The sequence below is a fragment of the Hippocampus bargibanti genome, linkage group LG17, assembly GCF_051943395.1.
Source record: "Hippocampus bargibanti isolate YZ-2025 linkage group LG17, ASM5194339v1, whole genome shotgun sequence".
NCBI classification, from domain to species: Eukaryota; Metazoa; Chordata; class Actinopteri; order Syngnathiformes; family Syngnathidae; genus Hippocampus; species Hippocampus bargibanti.
This window is the reverse complement of record NC_142750.1, coordinates 3,042,501-3,065,000: the sequence shown is the minus strand read 5'-3', so window position 1 is coordinate 3,065,000 and position 22,500 is coordinate 3,042,501. Positions and strand designations below refer to the sequence as shown.

At 42.9% G+C, this 22,500-nt stretch overlaps 1 protein-coding gene across 2 annotated transcripts in view; it reads right to left on the bottom strand.

The window, feature by feature from the left end:
- The window catches only part of tnrc18 (trinucleotide repeat containing 18), a 58,314-nt gene that overhangs the window by 22,669 nt on the left and 13,145 nt on the right, over window positions 1-22,500 (bottom strand). For both annotated transcript variants that reach the window (XM_089018172.1, XM_089018173.1), the window contains exons 3-17: window positions 21,233-21,373; window positions 18,057-18,158; window positions 16,366-17,964; window positions 13,290-13,377; window positions 12,936-13,153; window positions 11,707-11,853; window positions 9,848-10,032; window positions 8,391-8,784; window positions 6,636-7,508; window positions 5,347-5,492; window positions 5,124-5,257; window positions 4,926-5,045; window positions 4,076-4,256; window positions 3,089-3,389; window positions 1,697-1,936 (exon numbers count right to left, since the gene is read on the bottom strand). In XM_089018172.1, coding sequence (XP_088874298.1) covers window positions 1,697-1,936; window positions 3,089-3,389; window positions 4,076-4,256; window positions 4,926-5,045; window positions 5,124-5,257; window positions 5,347-5,492; window positions 6,636-7,508; window positions 8,391-8,784; window positions 9,848-10,032; window positions 11,707-11,853; window positions 12,936-13,153; window positions 13,290-13,377; window positions 16,366-17,964; window positions 18,057-18,158; window positions 21,233-21,373 — 4,869 coding nt within the window. The remainder of the gene's footprint in view (window positions 1-1,696; window positions 1,937-3,088; window positions 3,390-4,075; window positions 4,257-4,925; window positions 5,046-5,123; window positions 5,258-5,346; window positions 5,493-6,635; window positions 7,509-8,390; window positions 8,785-9,847; window positions 10,033-11,706; window positions 11,854-12,935; window positions 13,154-13,289; window positions 13,378-16,365; window positions 17,965-18,056; window positions 18,159-21,232; window positions 21,374-22,500) is intronic.

Sequence of the window (22,500 nt, the reverse complement as noted above, 5' to 3'; positions counted from 1 at the left end):
GGGGGGGGGACAGGCAGAAAGACACTCAAAGCATCACGGGAAAGACAATTTGGGAGGTCGGGGGGGGGGGGCTGACACACCACAAAAGTTGACAGCAAAAATGGGTGGAGGGGTTGTTATTGGAAGGTTTAGTAAAGACTGACAAGAAGCTCTTGTGTCCAAATATCCCAAACGTCAATTGGCGGCAACATCTGGATTACGGAAAAAAAAAAAAAAAAAAAAAAAAAAAACTCATTTACTGCCATTCACAAATTTATTCGGGAATTGAAAATATGACGCCATTCCTGAATTTGTTCGGGATTTTTTTTTTTTCATGCTTGGGTGCTGATAAAGTGCTGGTCACACCTCCGTGGGGGAAAACATTTCCCTTTTGTCCATGTTAGCGTTTTTTTCCAGCTTCAGCTGATGTTAACGCACTACTTTATTGTATTTTTGTACGGTTGCCCTAATTTCAAGCTCATATAACTCCCAACCCATATAATTTAGGAATTAACTTTTTTTTCTGATGAACAAAAAGAGCCTAAGGATTCCAACGCTCTATTGAATGTTTACGTAGTCCTAAAACTCCACATTAGATTTTCAATTTCCAGCAGTTAAGTGGCCCAAAAATAGTTTTTTTTTTACCCACCCACCCTTCATTGCTTCGAAGTAACGGTGGTGCGTGTGTGAAAAGTTTCCTTTCTTCACTTCTTTTTATTTATCGGGCTATCAAGCTAGCAACCAAGCTGGCTTTTATGACTGTTTTCAATTGTGTCAAGCACTTTGTGGTTTTACAGATGAAAAATGCTGTATAAATAAAGTTTACTTACTATCTAGCTGGCTATCTAGCTAGCTATCTGGTTATCTATCTAGCTATCTCGCTAGCTATCTAAACCCATACAATTTAGGAATTAACTCTTTTTCTGATGAAAGAAGAGATTCTAAGATTTCTAACGCTGCATGAATGTTAATGTCATCCTAAAACACAATTTTCTTGGAATTGGAATTCAAGTGACAATGACAAAAACCCTGGCAACTGGAGCGGACACATTTTTGCACATCGTCTGGCAGTGAATGAGTTAAATTAAAGTATAAAGCTCCCATGATGGATGTGGAGCGAGGAAAAAAAAAATATTTAAAGGCCAATTTTTTTTTCTTTCCAAACTGAGGCCAAACGAGAGGGATATTGGACAAAAGGGACGGTGCAAGTTGGACAGAACGACTAAAGACAAACGAGACAGATGAAGCCGACACAAGGACCACAAAGCGCTTCGCTTTCCGTACTAAGTCAAATCCAAACCTTTAATAAAGCCTTTTTTGTAGGTACCAAGCTGCAATACAACTTTATGAAAACAAATCTGACAAATTCACACAATATTTCAATGTACAAAATCTACAAAAAATGCTTTTCAATCCAGGCATTAAAAAAAAAAAAAATTAAAAAAACGCCATAGAAATGTGTAAACTCTTTAAAAAAGAAACACACACAAAAAAAAAGGCAACTTTGTAGAAAAAAAAAACCAGCAGCAAGAGAAGAGGTAGCGACGGTCAAGCTAAAGCACAGTCTGCAAAAATAAAAAAGAAAACGACGCCTTTGCAAAGGGCTAACGTACAAGCTGCGACGGGGGGACTTAACGGACAAGCTATCGTTTGAGACCGGTGAGGGTGAGGGGGGGTAACCAGGGAGTGGAGAGGGAGGAGGGATGGGGTCAGTAACCTTGATCAAACGAGTCGTCGGAGGAGCTGAGGTCGGCTTCCTGGAGCAGCAGGGATAAGTGCTTGTGTTTCTTCTTTTTTTTCTTCTTCTTCTTCTTTTGCGATTTAGCAGCGGACAGCGCGGCGGATGGCGGCGGAGGCGGCGATGCAGCGGCGGCGTGCCTCTTCCGGGCCGGGTGGCGCATTCCTGAGAGAGAGGGCCAGCTGCCTTTTGCTGAACTGTGACCCTCGGAGTCAGAGTCTGGTACAAGGACAGGAGTGGTCAGCGGGTTGTGAGGTGTACCGGGTGGAGAAATGAGACTTAACCCAAATTCAAAATGGAGAACACGAGGCTTGATTTAAAACTCGGCCATTATTAACTCATTCACTGCCATACATGAATTTATTCGGGAATTGAAATTATGACATGGAGCGGCATTCCTGATTTTTTTTTTTAAGGGGGTGCTGATATAGCGCTGGTCAGACCTCTGGCAATATCTTTCCCTTTCACAAGGGGGGGGAGGGCAGCATTAGCTGGATATCTATTTGCTATCCATTTGCTATCTATTAACACATGTAGCTGGCTATTTATTAGCTATATGGCTATCTAGCTAGTTAGCTAACTGTCTAGCTGGCTATCGGTCTAGCTAGCTAGCTATGTAGCTGGCTATTTATTAGCTATATGGCTATCTAGGTAGTTAGCTAACTGTCTAGCTTGCTACCTATTATCTATCTATTATCTAGCTGGCTAGCTTTATCTATTTGAGTTACTTGCAGGTTGAGTGAATTATTATATATTATAATATAATATCATTATATTATATTACAGTAAAGTCTCGTTATATCGATATCGGTTATATCGATAGTACCGCTTATTACGATACTATTTCTATGAACGCAAGGAGAAAATTACATGCGCGCAGGCTCGGATATATCGATAGTTCCGGTTATAGCGATATTTTTCGGACTCCCGAGAATATCGATATAACGAGACTTTACTGTATAATATAATATATCATATCATATCATATCATATATCATATCATATACTATACTATACTATACTATACTAATTATATTATAAGTATATTGTGATGATGATGATATTATTATTATTACTATTACAGTAAAGTCTCGTTATATCGATATCGGATATATCGATAGTCCCGGTTATATCGATACTATTTCCATGCACGCACGGAGAAAATTACATGCAAACAGGGTTGGATATATCGATAGTCCCGGTTATATCGATATTTTTTCGGACTCCCTTGAATATCGATATAACGAGACTTTACTGTATTATTATTCTTATTATGATTACGATTATTGTTATTATCCCCAGACGAAAGCTTTGAACTCAAACAGCACACACATTCACTTATTTTGTTGTCGTTTTCAAGCGATGACTCACTGTTGGAGCAGCTGCTGAGCTCCGATCTCACAGCGGAGAAAAAAGCACTGGTCTTCTGACCTTGCACCTTTCGCATGACTTGGGAAACCTTGGCGGCCATCTTGTATCTTCCTTTGGACGCCGAGTGGAGATCCTTGAGATGGCCGTCGGCGGATTTGCCCCTGGGTCGCTCTCCTCTGGAGACGGAAGCCATTTTGCGAGAGGCGCACATGGAATCCAGCCGCGAAAGCGACAGGGCTCTGTCCAGGTCGGAGGCCAGTTGCTCCTGCTCGCACACGTGGCCGCGTTTCCACTTCAGCACCTGACGACGACACGCACGTCGTTAAATTGAAAATATGACGTAGAGCGACATTCACCAATTTGTTCGGATTTTAGGTTTTCATACTTGGGTGCCGATAAAGCACTGGACAGATGTATTTTTTTTCTACCCTTCCACAAGATGGCAACATTTCCCTTTTTTCTATGTTAGCGCTTTGTTCCAGTGTTAGCGCTATATAAACCTATATGTGTATTGCATTGTATTTTGGACAGCCGCCCTCATTTCAAGCTCATATAACTTAGGAATTAACTTTTTTTTTCTGATGTCTAAAAAGAGAGTAAGGTTTGTAACGCTGTACGGCACTGGATGTTTATGTAGTCCTAAAACTCAATATTCTGTGGGTACTAGCTATCTAGCTGGCTATCTAGATAACTAGCTATCTACCTAGCTGGCTATCTAGCTAGCTAGCTAACTAGCTGGCTAGCTAACTAGCTATCTAGATGGCTATCTAGCTATCTAGCCAACCGGCTATCTAGCCAGCCGGATATCTAGCCAGTCTGCTATCTAGCCAGCTAGATAGCCAGCTAAGCTTGTTAGCGCAAAGCTAAGCTAAAATAATATGTCTGTATTGCATTGTATTTTGGACAGCCGCCCTCATTTCAAGTTCATATAACTCCAGACCCATATCATTTAGGAATTAACTTTTTTTTCTGATGAAAGCGGGTTACCTGGTGAAGGTGGCTTCCAGGTACATCCTGGTCTTTCCATCCCTTGCTCTTTTTCTTCTTTTTGATCTTAATCCCGAAAGTCGCCATCTCAATTTCCTCGTCATCTCTGGACACCAGGAACCTTTTTCGGTGTCCCTCTCCGGTTTCAGAGTCCTCCGAGTATTGCAGTGACCGACCAACCCTGAGACAAAGACAACATTTAGCTATCTATTTGCTATTCATGAGCTAGCTAGCTGGCTACCTAGCTAGCTATATATTTGCTATCTATTTGCTATCTAGCTAGCTATATATTTGCTTTGTATTCGCTAACTATTTGCTATCTATAAGCTATCTAGCTAGCTATCTAGATAGCTAACTTAGTTATCTATTGGCTAGCTAACTGGCTAGTTATCTGGCTGGCTATCTGGCTAACTACGGTATTTGCTATCTATGAGCTAGCTGGCTGGCTACCACACTAACTATATATTTACTATCTAAGCTATCTAGCTAGCTATCTAGATGGCTAGCTAACTAGATAGCTAACTATTCGTTATGTATTGGCTAGCTGTCTAGTTATCTGGCTGGCTATCTATTTGCTCTCTATGAGTTAGCTGGCTAGCTACCTAGCTAGCTATATATTTGCTATTTATAAGCTATCGAGCTAGCTATTAGCTAGCGAGCTAGCTTTCTACCTATTTGAGTTACTTCCGGGTTGAGTGAACGCTGGCTCATGTTGCTGCCGCTGCTCACCCACAAAAAAAAAAAACTGATAGTGTGACCTTAAGAGTTTTGAAAGGTGCTTAGAAATCAAAAGTATTATTATTAAAATGGACTTGAAAATGTGATTGATGGATTTTTTTTGACCACTGACTTTGCGGGCCTGCCGTCCATTTTGGGGGGCGTGGCCAAGTGTTTCCTCTTCCTGGGTCGTCCTCTGCCCCGCCGAGCGAGCGTCCTCCTTTCGTCTTCCTGCTGCTGCTGCCGCCGTTCGCTAACATGACAAGAAGAGTTATGGGGCTGGTGAGCCTTGAATAGATGCCAGCGAGTCGGTCCGGGGAAGTGCACTGACTGCTTGTCTCTGCGTCTCTGCAGCTTGCTCATCTCTCGCTGCTTCTCCTTGTACGTCTTCTGCAGCTCAGCCAAGCGAATGCGATATTCCACCTCGGCCGCATCCAAGGCGTCCATCGACATCTTGCTATAAAGCTGCCATGGGGGAAAAAAAAAAGACAACAACATCCAGGTTTTTTCTTTTCTTCTCCCGCATTTTTTTTCTTCCTTATTGATCTTCCTACCGGTTCCTCCTTCCTCTGCCTCCAGCTGTATTTTCCATTGGGACGAAGTGTTCTGGGCAGATCAATGTGGGATTGTTCCTCGATGGCCTCCAGGAGAATCTGTTTGCTTGCCTCCAGAAGGTAGTCCAAGCCCTCCATTGCTAAATCTGAAAAAGGGGGGTCAAAATAAGGCGCACCCCCAATGAATTATGTATTTTCAAACTTTTTCAATATATAAGGTGCACTGGCGTATAAGGCGCACCCCCAAAGAAATGTGTTTTGTCAAACTTTCAATATACAAGGCGCACTGGAGTATAAGGCACACCCTCAATCAATGGTGCATTTTCAATATAGAAGGTGCACCGGACTATAAGGCGCACCCGCAATGAATAGTGTATTGTCAAACTTTTTCAATAGACAATGTCCACCGGACTATAAGGCGCACTCCCAATGAATTGTGCATTTTCAAACTTTTTCCATATACTGTATAAGGCGCACCCCCAATCAATGGTGTATTTTCAAACTGTTTCAATATACAAGGCGCGCTGGAATATAAGGCGGGCACCCTCAATGAATGGTGTATTTTCAAACATTTTTAACATACAAGACGCACCGGAGTATAAGGCAGTGCCCTATGAATTATGTATTTTCAAACGTTTTCAATATGCACCGGAGTATAAGGCGCACTCCCAATGAATTATGTATTTTCAAACGTTTTCAATATACAAGGCGCGCCGGAGTATAAGGCGCACCCTCAATCAACAGTGTATTTTCAAATGTTATCAATATACAAGGCGCACCAGAGTATAAAGTGCACTCCCAATGAATGATGTATTTTCTATCTTTTTCCATATATAAGGCGCACCCCCAATGAATGGTGTATTTTCAAACATCTTCAATATACAAGGCCCACCAGAGCATAAGGCGCACCTTGAATGACTGAAAAAGGTTTTCCAAATATAATACATAAGTATACAAAACTTTTCCAGATAGAAGACAAACAATATGACTTCATGTACAAGGTGTATAAGGCGCAGGGTCAACTTTTGAAGAAAATCAAGGCTTTTGGGTGCACCTTATACATCGGAAAATACGGTGTAGGAACCGTTTGACTGCTTTTTTTCCAGTCATAAAGATTCATTTTAGTTTGGTCCTGAAAGTTCACCCAAACATCAAGTGTTTATCATCGTCCATGTCGCGTCGTACGGGGATTCATAGTGTCATTCGTCATGTGGCAGCCAGTTCTGACGATAAAGCTGCCAAAGCTTACAAGGAATCATTCCTTAAGATGGTGGAAGAAGCTGCCTTACCCTGCTCCATGCCGATGTTGTCCATTTCCCGTTTGGCCATTTGGCTGAGCAGGGCCATCCCCTCCAGCGCCACCATCTCCAGCGGATCGGCGGCCTTTTCGGCCAGCCTTGACAAAGTCTGTCCGACGGGGTGCGGCTCAGACATCTCGCTAGCGGCGAGGAGGGCGAGCATCCCCGCCATGGGATCTTCAGACCCAACAACCTCTGGGAGTGTCGACTCGGAGGTGGGAGGAATTTCGCAGACGCTCGGACTGTGTTGCTGTGGAGACGTTGGTCGGATGGATTCGAAAGTTGCGGCTGGCTTTGTGGATTCGTGGCAATCCGAAACTGCCACCTTGGACGACGCGTATCGGATCCGCTTCGGGTCATCGTACGCCAGCGCTTCGGGCTCACGTCCGTCGGGTGGGGAAGAAGACGCGTCGTGACGTTGATACGATCGCATCTCTGTTTTGATTGGCTCTTCTTTCGCTTCTATCGTGACGTCATCCGCTCTCTGGCTCTGCTGGGGCGTAGGACCAGCAACCTGCAGAGATATCGGCGGAAGCTTCGCTTCGTGCTGCCTAACGACGGGACTGCAACTACGCAGGGTGGGAATCGGCGGTTCTGGTGTTGAATCGAAGCCATTTTTTCCTGCAGCAGGTTCTTGTGTCAGGAAAGAGTCATTCTTGGGTGTCGGTTTTTGCGATTTGACTTCATCGAAACGTCTTGAGCGGAGGTGGTCCGGGGGCAACGAGGCACTCGGGTCCAAAGAGTGCGAATGGCGGCGCGCAACGGCGTCCGGGTTTGTTTTGGTGCGCGCTGGCACGTGGTAACTTGGGACGGGTGCACCAAAAGGAGTCGTGAGCGACTGGTAGGGATAGTCAGGTGAGAGGTCTGTAAACAGAAGAAATAAATATTAAAGTGAATATCCAAAAAAAAGAATCATTCTTGCTTTTTTTGCTAATAAAAAAAGACAATTTTTAATACCATTAATTGACCCATGAAAGCATCATTCGTGCTTTTTTTAATTGTGTTAATGTTTCCCAAAAACTATAATTGATGCTTTTCTGGCTAATAAAAATATGCAATTTTAATTTATTAATTGTAAAAAAATGCATAATTAATGTTTTTTTTTCTAATAAAAATATGCTATTTTTAATTCTGTTAATTATTAAAAAAATGCATCCTTAAATGTTTTTTTGCTAATAAAAATATAACATTTTTAATTCCTTAATTGGCAAAAAATGCTTCAATGTTTTTTGCTAATAAAAATATGCAATTTTTAATTGTGTTAATTGTCAAAAAATGCACACAAAATGCAAAAATGCAAAAAAAATGCAGCACTAATGCTTTTTTCTTTTGCGAATAAAATATGCCATTTTTAATTCCATTCATTGTTCCAAAAACGTATCGTTCATCCTTTTTTGGCTCATAAAAATATGTAATTTTTAATTATATTAATTGTCTAAAAAAAGCATTATTAATGCTTTTTTTTCCTTTTTGCAAATAAAAATATGCCATTTTTTATTCCATTAATTGTTGCAAAAACGTATCATTCATGCTTTTTTTGGCTCATAAAAATATGTAATTTTTAATTCTGTTAATTGTAAAAAAAAATGTGATTTTTAATTCTTTATTTGACCAAAAAATACATATTTTTTTTTTATTTTGCTATTAAAAACATGCCATTTTTAATTCCATTAATTGTTCCCCCCCAAAAAAATGCTGATCATAATATTGCCATTCTTAAGTCCATGACCGAAACGACTGACTCACCCGAATAGATGCCTTGGAAGGCTGTCTTATGTCCATCCCGCCGCGCCCCCCTTTCCAGCCCGTCATCGGCGGGCTCGTCTCTGGGCAGCCGCGGCAAGGACGGAGGCGGCGAGGCCGAACACGGTGAGGGCGCCTGCGGCAGCGGCGCAGGCGGGTGCGACGACACCCTCTGCCTCCCTTCTTCCGACTTGAGGCGGGTGACCGGGGAGGGCGCCAGCGGCAGCGGAAGCGGGGTGAGGGACGACGTCGACGGCGTCGGGGATGCCTTGCGGGGCTGAAGCACGCGGGGAGGTGGAGGGGATGGTGAAGATCTTGGTTGGAGTTTGGGTTCGGCGTTGGGCTTGTTGGCTTTGTCATCCGGGTCTGGACGGTGCTCGCTGGCCTTTAAATGCTCCTGAAAAGGGATACGGTGCACCCTTTGCAAATCTGATGCTGATTGAAAACTTTCCAGATGAGACGCTAACCAAGTTTTGTTTTGTATTTTGTTTTTTACTCCTCTGCCCACTCTGAGCTTAAAGGACAACCGACACCATTTTTTTGTTTCCTAACTGACATCCGAAAAACATTTTATAGCATCTAAAATACCCAAAACACGCAGGCTGATATTTTTAGTCAAATGCAAAACACCAATAAAAATGACTTAAAGTGTCCCATAACTACTTCAAAATGACAGTTTCAGAAAGTCCTGCCCCCAGTTCGTGACATCACGCCAGGACGTCTTGCCTTGCTCTCGAATCAAAACAATGGCTTCGGATTCGGAGAAGCTGCTTTCCTGTTACTCATCCAGTTATGAATATGAGTCAAATAGTTCTGAAGAGGAAAGCATACATGTTTGCAATCGATTAAAGAAGTCCTTCCGTGTCATTTTGAGGCGTATGGACTCCAATGTAGCGCCCAGAAAATGCACAAGATGGCTCACGAGCTCCGTTGGAAATGGGCTGATTTGTCAGCTGGGAATTTGTGTCAACTAGTATCAAATAGTAAGTAGTCTTGGTGCAACACACAATGATTCACCATCGCGTTATTTATGTGTTTTCCTTCTAATTTCGCCATCAACACGGATCAACACGAAGTTTTCAGACCAAACAAAGTACTTTCTCGGTCAGGGGCGTTCCCTCCGTGACGTCACATCAGGCATCGCCATCAACTCGAAAACAAGACTTCCTGAATATTCAGCGTGAGTCTTAAAACATAAAATCTAGCTATATGCCGTGGAATCTTTGTAAAATACGCTCAGTAGAAGTCATTTGAAGTACAAATTATGGACACAACTTGTCCTGAAGCGTCAGTTGTCCTTTAAGTCAACAAGATGCTAGCAGCCTTGGTATTCCATCTCACACTTGCTAACTTCATCCCTGATAGCACTAGCTTCCATCCGATTTTCTTTCAGACATGGTGAACCGGTAGTAACTCAAAGCCCCTTTTATTTTGAAGAGCAAAAAAAAATGACAACTTACAACAAGCTGCGCGTTCCTCTGCAGCTCCAGAACCTGCGCCGTGTGCTGCTGGATCATGAGGAGCTCTTGTTGTCGGAGCATCTGCTGCTGGGAAAGAAGCTGGAGATGGGCCGCATGCTGAAGGGAGGCGCCCGTACCGTACATCCCCGGCCATACGGCGGGCCCGCGGTCCAAGATGTCTCCTCCTGCACAAAATAGAAGGGTAACAAACGTTTAATGTGTTATTATTATTATTTTTTTTTAAAGGAGACTAGCTTTATTGCAAGTTGTATTTTCTCAATGCTTCCTCAATTTCTCGATGCATCGTAAAAAGAGGCGACACGAGGTACATACACACATAATGATTTACACAGCGCTTTAACAACAGCTAAAGCTGGAACAAAGCGCTAACATGGAAAAAAGGGAAATGCTACCCCCTTGTGGAAAAAAAAAAAAAAAAAAAACATTGCCTGAGGTCTGACTAGCGCTTTTTCGGCCCCCTCGCAAGAAGAACCAAAACCCGAACAAATTCGGGAATGGCGCTCTACGTCACGCTTTTCAATTCCCGTATAAATTCGGGAACGGCAGTGAATGACTTAATGTTGATGTTAAAATTGGTGATAATAAAACATACTAGTTTGTTTTTATAGTATTTTACAAATGACCTGTCGTTTTATTACCTTAGTGTACGGTTTACGCTGTAAAATAGTTAAATTTTGCTTTTAAAAAGTTTGTGGACGTGGAACAAATTAAAAAAATTACATTGATTATAATGGGAAGTGCTGATTTGGTTTCCAAACAAATCCGGTTTCAAACAGGAATGGCAGCGAATTATTCGATATTATTTTACAACAAAAAAATTGCTGTTTTATTACATCTCTGTACGGTTTATACTCTAAAATAGTTAAACATTGCTTTTAAAATGTTTCTGGATTTGGAACAAATTAAAAAAAAATACATTGATTATAATGGGAGGCGCTGATTTGGTTTTCGAACAAATCCGTTTTCAAACAGGAACGGCAGCGAATGAGTTGATATCATGTCTGGATAAATTTAAACATTGACCGGGCGCCATATTAAGCTGAAGGAGCTCCTTCAGCCAGAGACTGTTACACCCGCGCTGCAAGAAGGAGAGGTACCGTCGCTCGTTCCTACCGACTGCTGTCAGGCTTATCAATTATCACATGTGAAAAAAAAAAATAAAAAATGGACACTTTGACTGTAAATATGGGTCGATGCAATACAGTTACATCTATCAATATAGCTTTCTTGATACTTGCACTATGTACAGTTTTTATGAAACAATGCACATTTACAGTATACATCTCAGTCTGCTGACATTTTTATTTTACTATGGATTGGATTGGATATGCCTTTATTAGTCTCACAGTGGAGAAATTTACATTTCACAGCAGCAAAGTGATGAAAGGAATGAAAGTAGAAAAACAAAATACATGTTAAATATTAATAATATTAAAATATAAAATATAATATTAAATAATATTAAAATATTAGAATATCTTGTTTTTCCTATCCTTTCTCCCCCCCACCCCCTCTCCATCCCCTTTCAAATTGCTGCTGTGGACTGCAAATTTCCCCATTGTGGGACGAATAAAGCTTTTCTGATTCTCATTAGCGTTGTCCCAAAAATATATACAGTAAAGTCTCATTATATCGATATTCAAGGGAGTCCGAAAAAATATCGATATAACCGGGACTATCGATATATCCGACCCTGTTTGCATGTAATTTTCTCCGTGCGTGCATAGAAATAGTATCGATATAATCGGGACTATCGATATATCCGATATCGATATAACAAGACTTTACTGTATTTTTTAAAGACTTAAATGCGTCAAAATTGAGAAATGCATTCATACCATAATGCGGCAAGTGTTCTGTGGGGATGACAATCAGCTTCCCGGTCTGCGAGTCTCTGACAAACTGGTACGGGGGTGGGATGGAGCCCGGCAGGGGTGGCGGGTAGCCTGAGGGGAGCGTCTGGTGAAGGGAGGAAGAGCTCAAGCCTGAGAAGAAACGGAAGAAGAAAAAAAAGGGAATATGTCTGTGTAAGCTCTCAGTCGTTACAGGAGTGTTCCATCGATGAGAAGGTTTCTTCGGCCGTGATCTGTACTTCTTTGAAGGTGTCGGACGTTTCGCTTCTTATCCAAAAGGCTTTGTATTTATTGTCAATTTATTTGTCTATTTGTTTCTTTGCTGATTTATATTGTATTTGTTTATTTGGTTATGTATTTGTATTTTTTTTTATTTATGTTTTATTTATTCCTGTGTTTATTTATTTGGTTGTTTATTTGGTTATGTATTTATTTTTATATTTATGTGTTTATTGATATATTTGTTTGCTTATTCATCTATTGACTTATTTATTGTAAATTTATTTCTGTTTATTATTATTATTATTTGATTCTTTGCTGATTTATATTTTATTTATTTGGTTATTTATTAATTTGTATTTTTTTATTTGTTTTATTTATTTATGTGTTTGTTTATTTATTTAGTTATTTGGTTATTTATCTGTGAGTTTATTTATATGTTTGTTTGCTTAATTATCCATTTATTTATTTATTGTCCATTTATTTATCTGTTGACTTGTTTTTTGCTGGGCTGTATTGTATTTATTTATTTATTTGTATTTTTTATTTATGTTTTATTTATTATTTTCATTTGTCTAGCTATTTGATTATTCATCTATTATTCTATAAATGTATGTATTTATTTATGTATTGATGTGTTTATTTAGTTAGTTGGTTATTTATTTATTTGTATTTTTATTCATGTTTTATTTACTCATGTGTTTATTTATTTAGCTATTTGGTTTTGTTTATTTGTATATTTATTTATGTTTATTCATTCATCTATTTATCTTATCTATTTATTAATTTATTTATGCATCTATGAGACTGTAAAGTGACCTTGAGAGTTTTGAAAGGCGCTTCTAAATGAAATGTATTATTATCATCTGTTTATCTATGAATTCATTTGTTTATTATTGTTTTCTGTTTATCTATTTATTTGTTTAGTTATTTTTCATCTGGACAGAGCTCACACAAACAACCAATCAAAGCGTCTCATTTGTCTGTCCACGTACCGTACGGGGAGCCGGAGAGCCAAAGCGGAGGAGCGCCGGGGCGAGGCAGCCAGGGGTGAGAGGTCAGAGTTGACGGGTCGGGATGCCATCGCCCCGCCCCTCCCGTCACCATAAGGTTGGGGGTCATGAGGCTGGTTGTCATCATACTGGGCGTCAAGCTGCTTGAAAGCAGGGGAGGGTGCAACTGGACTGCAAAGTCCGACAGCTCTTTGGGGTCTCTGCAAAGTAGCACGGAAGCAAAGTGCGTCAAAAAAAAAAATGTTTCTGGTCATTTGGACAACCTCAAAACGAAAAAAAAAAAACCGGTCAACTTATTTGGATGTCAATTGTGTGCTTGTGAGATGTCCGCCTCACCTGAGCATTTTGTCATCGCGTTCCAATCGGCCTGCGAGGATTCGGTCTTCGTGATGACGCGAGCGCTCTTCGCCGCCTCGTTCTTCATCTAATGTTGGCAACACACAAGTCGGCTCATATTATTAAACGCTTCCCGGTCAAAAGTGTGACGCAATGACCAAACAGGACTGCACGATGCCCGGCTGGACCATGTAATAGATTTATATTTGCATATTAGCGGGCTATTTAGCGAGCTGGCTAGCTACCTATTTGCTGGGGACACTTCACAGTCACAGGATATCTATCTATTTCCTATCTAGCTCGGTACCTAGCTAGCTATAGAGCGCTTCCATTGACAAAAAGACATCTCTTGTCCCACGTAAATCCGCTTCAATTCCAAGCAGCTCTTTTCTTCTCATCATATCAAGAGTGTGTTTTCGTTACATAACGCGACAACATGCCTGCGTCCACCTTAATTAACCGCAGGTCAGTTTGTTGGCCTCCATCTGACCGAGCGTTTGGAATCTATCGCCGCCGCGTCGACCTGACAGGATGCCTTGTGGCGTCCCTGCTACATTTGTCACAAATCGCGGAACGCCAGTCAAGCCTCAACACAAACCGGAGGCAATTTTCATGTCTCCCTTGTGTGTCAGTCATTTAACGTTTGGCTAACAGGTTAGCGATGAGATAAACTAATTGTCAACAAAAAAGGTGTATAATACAATCAAACCATTTCTGTTAAGCTAACTGCGACAATTTTCGCTAACAATGACATTGTGACTATTGCAACAGGACACGCATCTATTGTTAGATACAACTACTTTGTTGACAAAGTCGGCTTTCCGGTCTGTCAACCTTCACGGCGAGTTAGCCGCGTGAGATTCGTGGCCGTCTGGACTCGCGGTGAACTTTCAACGCCAAACCTGCTAAAGCTAGCGCAAGTCACTGTGCGATATCCTCACTCTATCCAGGAAAAAAATAAACCACCAGGATCTCTTTGACGACGTTGCAGAACCATTCCGAGCCGGAGAGACAGAGTATGTGTAGGGGGACGAGACTTTAACCAACCCTGACATGCTCGGCGGGAAAGATTTCAAGAGCGTTACCAAGGTTACGAGGAGCCTGACCCACACGCTATCCTCTTCCGCGCATCACAAACCCAGCGATTAGCCACCACCTTTTCTGGCCGCCTCACCTCTCTAATAATACTCACTTTGTTTACATCCCACGGGAGATTTCACTTCCCGTCTATCTGCCCGTCAACCATTCCTGCCTCCACACCTTCTCCTGTTGGCAATGAAGAAACTAAAGCCCCGAGCGGGAATGGACGTGCATACGCAAGCGCATGCTAATAAACACTGGGTGAGTCATCTATTGTAGCTCTCATAGTCTTTCAAGCATTAACAAAGTCCATCACTCGGGAGGCTCATCATTGCTTAGCAACTAACCAATGGCCTTATTGTCATTCAAGGCTTATTTGTAGCTTTTCGCCCGCACTCTATAATGCTGTCTTTAATGCGGGGGGGGGGGGGGGGGGGGGGGGGGGTGAGGCTGGGAACTGGAGGCGGCAGAAACGAGAGAGAGACAGAGACAGGCAGAGAGACAGACACAGAGAGACAGAGCGACAAAGACAGACCAAGAGAGAGACAGAAAGAGAGAGACAAAGACAGAGCGAGACAGAGAGATCGCGAGATAGACAGACAGAGAGACAGAAAGAGACAAATAGAGAGAGAGACAGACAGACAGAAAGAGACAGTGAAAGAGAGATAGAGGGATAGACAGAGAGCCAGGCAGAGAGAGGGACAGAGAGAAACAGAGACAGAGAGACAAAGACAGAGACAAAGAGAGAGAGACAGATAGCGAGATAGACAGAGGGAGACAAATAGAGAGAGAGAGAGAGACAGAGAGAGAGATACAGTGAAAGAGAGAAAGAGGGATAGACAGGCAGAGAGAGAGGGACAGAGAGACAGAGACAGAAAGAGAGACAGAGACCGAGAGAGACAGAAAGAGAAAGACAGAGAGAGACATAGACACAGAGAGAGAGAGACAGACAGAGAGCGAGAGAGACAGAGAAAGAGAGACAAAGACAGAGACAGAGAGAGACAAAGTCAGAGACAGAGAGAGACAGACAGAGACAGACAGACAGACAGACAGAGAGACAGAGAAAGAGAGACAGGGAGAGAGAGGGAAAAAGAGAAAGAGCAAAAAGGCCCTGAAGTGGGGACAAGGAGGGAGTTGTTTTGCCAAATAACTCTGAAGTAGAGGAAGGTACTCAAAAGAGAGCAGAGGATAACAAAAAAAAAAACACTTCCACAGAAAAAAAAACACTTGGAGCCATGACAGACGGGAAAAAGACATTTTTTCAGAGAGAGCGAAAGAAGACCGAAGAAGACAGAAGGGTGTCATAGGAGCGAGCCAAGTGACTCGTCGAAAAAGGAGCCTAACGACAACAACAACGCATCACATGACGACGGAATTAGCAATGCGGACAAAAAAAAAAAAAGATGGCCAATCACATTATGGGCACCAACGCCAAAGGCAAACAGAGCGGGGAATAGATGACTTTGGGCCAAAGAAAAATGAAACATTCATAATTTATCTAAAGCATAATGAGAAATTGTTTGCTCTTGCTTCATTTTAATGAAGTTGATGAGGTGGGAAGGCAAAAAGAAAGTTGAGGGAGAAGTGACGCCATCGACCGGTTAAAAAATAAAATGAAATAAAAATACAAAATAAAATAAAAAAGAAAAAATATCATACAAAAAAAACTAATAAAATATAAAATAAAATAAAATACAAAAAAAAAAATACAAAAAAAATAATTAAATACAAAAAAAATACAAAATAAAATATATTTTAAAAATCACCTGCTCTTTTATTACATGTGTGTACAGTTTATGCTGTAAAATAATTTAAAACGTTGTTTTCTAGACTTGGAACAAATTAACAATTTTTACATTGATTATAATGAGAAGTGCTGATTTGGTTTTGGAACAAATTGGTTTTCGCACAGGTTTCTGGTCGAAAAACTAGGTATGACTGTAAAAGAAAAGAAAATACAAAAAAAGATTAGAAAATACCATAAAATATGAATTACCTTTAATCGTCGTGGGCAGTAGGAGTCTCTGCGAGTCTGAGGATCCGCCGGTCTGCTTACTGCTGGTGCTCTCTCTTTGGCGGGCCACGGCCACGGCGATGCCAACCGGCGGGTGGCGCACCTCGCCCTCAACCTCCCGACCGAAAGAGCGGGCGCTGTCGGGCCGATCCTGTTCTCTTTTCAGCTGTGGGGGCACCCTCAACGACCCCGAAGCACTGGAGCAGACCAGCGACCTCTCCCGGTCTCTTTCCCGCTCCCGATCGCCGTCCATCCCGATACTGGCCAAGCCTCCGAAGGACCCCCGGGTGTCCGCCGTGAGCCTGGAGGACGCGGGGGGTCCATCGGCGGCAAAATTGCCGCTGTATTTAATGAGACTCTGCATGGCCGACACCTCCGAGGGCGCGGACGCTCTCTCCGACACCCCAGCGCGGTAAAGGGCCGACGGGTCCAGGTAGAGTCTTTGCCCCGCCTCTTCGACCGCTCTGTTCTGTCCGTGCTCATTGGTGTGCGGGGAATCCCTGCGCGCGACGGCGTTAGCGGTCGGCCGGTTCGTCGCGTGCGGAGAACGGGAAATCGGAGCGTTTCCGTGTTGAGCCGCCAGGGCGGCCATGTGATTGGTCGCGTAGCCGCTCGAAGGACTGATGGGATTCCAGTTTTTGTCCGGTCCACCCCGATCGAAACCCAAACGACTCGACGGATTGGAAGAGTGAGAAGAATCTTGGCCTCGTTTGCCGGCGGAACAAATGACGGACCCTTCCTCTCGATGATTGCTCGAATCGCCGGGTTGGGAATGTCGAGGGTGTTCTATGGGGTTCAGATCGGGAAACCTGTAGCTTTCCCGTTCCGGATCTTTGTCATTTTCTCGGAATTTGTCGCCGTGCTTGTCGCGGGCCTGCGATGCGATCTGAATAGGCCCGACCCGCTCGTCGTAAACCTCCACGGAAGGGACGTACGTCGGGGCGCTGACGCGATGCTCTCCGGAGCAGTCTTTGAGCGTGTGGGGGAGGGGCACGGCCGTCATGGCGGTCTGCAGCGAAGGAGGCGGGGCGTAGGAGAAATGGCGCGTGGAATCGGTCCTCCTCTGTCGTTCCGAGTGAGAGGTCGCCGGCATGCTCTGGTTACTCCCGTTAGCGCGAGGGTGATGGTGGGGGTCCCCTTCCCGACTCCCTCGGTCCGTTTCGTGTCCGAGTAGCCTGCTCACGGCGCCCCCCGGAGGGAAGGAGGGGAATACGGGCGACGGCCGCGAACCGGGTTCCGCCGTAGGAGGCTGATAGTTGGATTTCTGTGGGTGGTGGTGGTGAGGATGGAGGGACCAGGCGTCCCCCTCCCTCTCTTTGTCTTTGTCCCCCGCACGGCCACGCCGATCTTCTTCGCACTTCCCGTCCAGCGTCAGGTCCACCACGCTGTGCGTTCGCAGCTCCTCTCGTGAGCGGTCCCGTTCCCGATCTCGGTCCCGATCACGGTCCCCCCGATAGGCCCTCTCCCGGCCCATATCTCGGTGTGCCTTCTGAGGCGGCGTCGAGCTGGACAGTGTGCTTTGAGGGGCCGACGGAGGGTGCGGGGGTGCCTGGCTGACAGTCGCCGGCAGGAAAAAGCTCTCTGAACATTGAACGGAAAGAAAAAGAAAAGCTCAAATAAACATAAAACGTGAGGACAAACGCAGGGGTGCATCAACGATAGCACTAACTGACCTTTGTGGGAGTCATATAAGGGATTTTGCGGGATTGAGGGAGGATCCAAATGCCCCAGTGATAGGTAGGGACTCGCATACAGACTGCCAGGAAGAGGGTAACCTAGAGAGAAAAACATTTGATTACCGGATTGTCCGGGGTATAAGGTGGCCCCAAAAGCTTCTTCTCTTTCTTCAAAAGATGACCCTGCGTAACCCCAGCCACTACTGTAGCGCCTTATAATGTGGGTGTCCCCACCACAGGCTAGCGTTAAGCCAAAGAGGACACGAAAGAAAATTACGGTCGAGGAGAAGAAGGAGATCATCGAAAAACACGAACCAGGTGTGCGTTTGTGTGACTTAGCGTCCCAGTACCAGTATGCTAAGACGACCGTTGCTACGTGTGGCTAAGGGTGTTTCTGTGTTGTCTAAGCAACGGTCTAAGGCAATAGAAGTGGTTAAAAAACTTCTGTTGATTTGGATTAACGAAAACCAGCTGGCAGGGGACCGTGTGAGTGAGGGTATCATCGCCGAGAAAGCATGGCAACGTCACTCGGATATCATCAAGAAACAACTACCTGAACGACCATTACAAAGGTAAATAAAAGAACTTTATTATACAGCTTTACTATACAGTACAGCTTATATCTTTAATTACAATACAATAGCACATTTATTATACATAAAATAATGTATAGTTTGTGTAGTTTTAAGGCTTACTTAGTAGAAAATTATGGAATCTGATTATTCTCATTTTTAATGATTTCTTGAGGAAATAAATGTTTGGCAGATAAACTCTTCGCCTTACACACACTTTCTGGGAACCAATTAAGTTTGTAAGCTCAGGTATCACTGTATTTAGAAAGCTTTTTTCATTCATTCTAAAAAAAAGTGCGTCTTATAGTCCGGTGCACCTTATACAGTAAAGTCTCGTTATATCGATATTCAAGGGAGTCCGAAAAAATATCGATATAACCGGGACTATCGATATATCCGACCCTGTTTGCATGTAATTTTCTCCGTGCGTGCATAGAAATAGTATCGATATAACCGGGACTATCGATATATCCGATATCGATATAACGAGACTTTACTGTATATGGGAAAAGTTTGAAAATACACCATTTATTAGGGGAGCGCCTTATACTCCAATGCCCCTTATACACCCTTTCAAATTCAGAGTAAAAGATTTAATTATCTATTGAAAGAAACATAACGAATTGGGTCATAGTTTGAAGGCTTATCTGAGTTTCCCATTTAAGCACGACGAGAACTGGCATACTTTGTCAGACTGCACTTTTTTTTTTTTGCGTCCGTGCCCCCCCCGCACCCCCACCCCCTCGCAGCCACACCTGCAGTCAGCTGTTCCATTCATGGGTCAACAGTGGGCTAAAGTCTGCCTCGGGGCCAGCTGTTGCTCTCAGAGACCAGTTCTTAATATAGAAAATAGAAAAACATGCCCTTTTATTTCCACGTTAGCGACGTTTTGTATCTCCCAAACGGCCGAAGAGCAGAACCGGCGTGTAAATCCGTCTACCTTGTGAGAATACAAACGCTGAGAGGCGATAAAAAAAGGCGGCGTTACGGCAAGAAGGGGCAACCGAATGCAAGGCGGCTTTCTGGCTAAGCGTCCTTTAAACATAACAAACGAACCGGCGCTGATCTCTCGCGGCTTTTATCGCGTAGGGGGTGTCCCATAACAATCTGACTGGAGGCTGCTGCCTAGAAATGCTTCCAATTTTTACTTTCAGCTGCTACTGTACGACAAGCGGGCAGCGGGACATCGCGAACAGCCTTCAGGCCGTGACGGATTTGGATTTCTAGCCGCGTCTGTGTCCTCTTGGAGGAGGAGGTGTTTTTTTTTTTAAGTGAGATCTCTGCACTTCAATTCAACTACCGGATTTTCTCTTGTATATGGCTGATAGTTAGAACAAATGACTCCGCTCATTATAATCCAGTGCACCTTATATGTGAAGTACCGTATTTTCAAGTTTATAAGGCGCACCAAAAGCCTTGATTTTCTTCAAAAGATGCACCTTAAACATTATATATATTATTTTAATATATATATATATATATATATATATATATATATATATATATATATATATATATATATATATAATCTTATATAAATAATTTTTTTGTTATTTTATATATACATATATATTTTTTGCTGTTATTTTATATATACATATATATTTTTTTCTGTTAATTTATATATAAATATTTGTAATATATAAATATTTGTAATATATATATATATATACACACAGTAAAGTCTCGTTATATCGATATCGGATATATCGATAGTCCCGGTTATATCGATACTATTTCTATGCACGCATGGAGAAAATTACATGCAAACAGGGTCGGATATATCGATAGTCCCGGTTATATCGATATTTTTTCGGACTCCCTTGAATACCGATATAACGAGACTTTACTGTGTATATATATATATATATATATATATATATTATATTATAATTATACTTTGTGTGTGTATACCTTTGTGTTGTCATATTTATTATTTCGTTTTTTGTTGTTTTTTTTTGTTGGGTACCGTATTTTCAAGTGTATAATTCTATTTTGGAGTTTGACATTAAAATAGGAAAATAATGACAAAATCCTGTTTTAAAATGTCATCCTTATAATGTGGAAAATACGATACATTACAATTCTCCATCGAGTCCCTGAATAGTCGCTCAAAAGGGGGCGTGGTCTCCATTTCTTGTAAACTCCCATTGCTTATTGTACCGATTTAATCAGGAGCTTCGACTTAAATGACAGTGACGAGCTGTTCTAACTCCACAAAATGGAGGTGAAGTGGAACAAAACGTTGACTTCTTCAGATTTGTCAGGTCCAACCTGCATTTTTTTGGATATTTTTCTACCACTCGGCCAAGATTTAATCAGGAAACACGTAAAGAGGGCACACGCCAGCAATCCGGTGTAGAAAAGAGAGGACAGAGGACAAAGACGTCCCAGGAGGAGACACAAAAGACACCATCATCCATCCACAGTTGCAGTGTGTGCCGAAAAAAATAAAGCTAGGTCAGGGAGAAATGTTGAAAAGTGGGGCGGACCTCGAGGGTGTGTGTGTGTGTGTGTGTAGGGGGGGGGGGGGGGTATAAATGGCGGGGGGCGTAGAGTATGGACGTCGATGATTGATGGACTCGCACAGGAAAAATTTACCTTCGTGAGCGTGCGACGCCCAAAGCTGAGCCATCGGCAAGCCACTGGGATTGGCTGATCGGTACGCCGGGTCGGCCGTCAGGGGGGAGGGGCACGGATATCCGGCCAGGAAGGGATTGGATCCCGTGGGGAAGGCATCACCTGGGGGAAAAAAATAAAATTAAATAAGGATTGGCAGTCACCACAGCAACCAGCAAGTCATAAGCAGGCAAAAGCAATCAATATGCCGTACTGTGGATCATAAATATTAGCAATAACCTGTGGTATACTATCTAGCTAGCTATCTGGCTACCTAGCTGGCTACTGAGCTAGCTAGCTATTTGCTAAATCGCTGGCTACCTAGCTAGCTAGCTATTTGCTATCTATTAGTTATCTAACTAGCCACTTGTTCTGTAGCCACAAAGGGACAAAAGTCTTCTTGTGCCGGTCCCAAGCCCGGATAAATACAGAGGGTTGTGTCAGGAAAGGCATCCGATGTAAAAGCTTGGCCAAAACAAACATGCGGATCAAACCTCTGAAGATGGAGGTCACTGATTCGCTGTGGCAACCCGTGACGGGACAAAGCCGAAAGGAAAAGAAAAAGAAGTTATCTAACTAGCTAGCTAGCTATCTTTTAGTTATCTATTAGCTAGCTAACTTTCTATCTATTTGAGTTATTCCGGGTTGAGTGAACGCTGGCGCATGTGGCTGCCACTGCTCACCCACAGAAAAAAAACGATCCTGTGACTGTAAAGTGACCTTGAGAGTTTTGAAAGGCGCTTATTATTATTATTATTGTTATTATTATCATCCCTAGCTTGATTCTCACAACCAAATGCCCATCACCTGTACCTGCATTCTGCTAACCTCATGACAGAAACGCACAGGATGTTCCCCCTGTTCCAAAGAATCAAGCAGAAATCTAACGGTGCCAACTTTAAAACCAAATCCTTGTCAAGCCAGAAAAATCCCTGACTCAGCAGCCATACTTTTATCAGGGCTATTTTTAAGCGCGGCTCATCCCAGAGCACTATCAGACCATTAGCAAACGTTGAACCTTTGAACTATTGCCGCTCGCTGCCAAATCGCACATCTCAAGAGCTGGAGTGGCGGCGTGTGGTGGTGGTGGTTAAACCGAGGTGTCCCATCACTACCCCACCCGGACCATTAACCAAAAGCAGCGTACGGTCATTAGCCTGATAAAACTATCCATGTGTGTAGGATAAAGGGGGGGTGCATTCACCTCTTTGACATGTGGCTGCGTGTCTATTAGTCCAATAGGAGTCAAG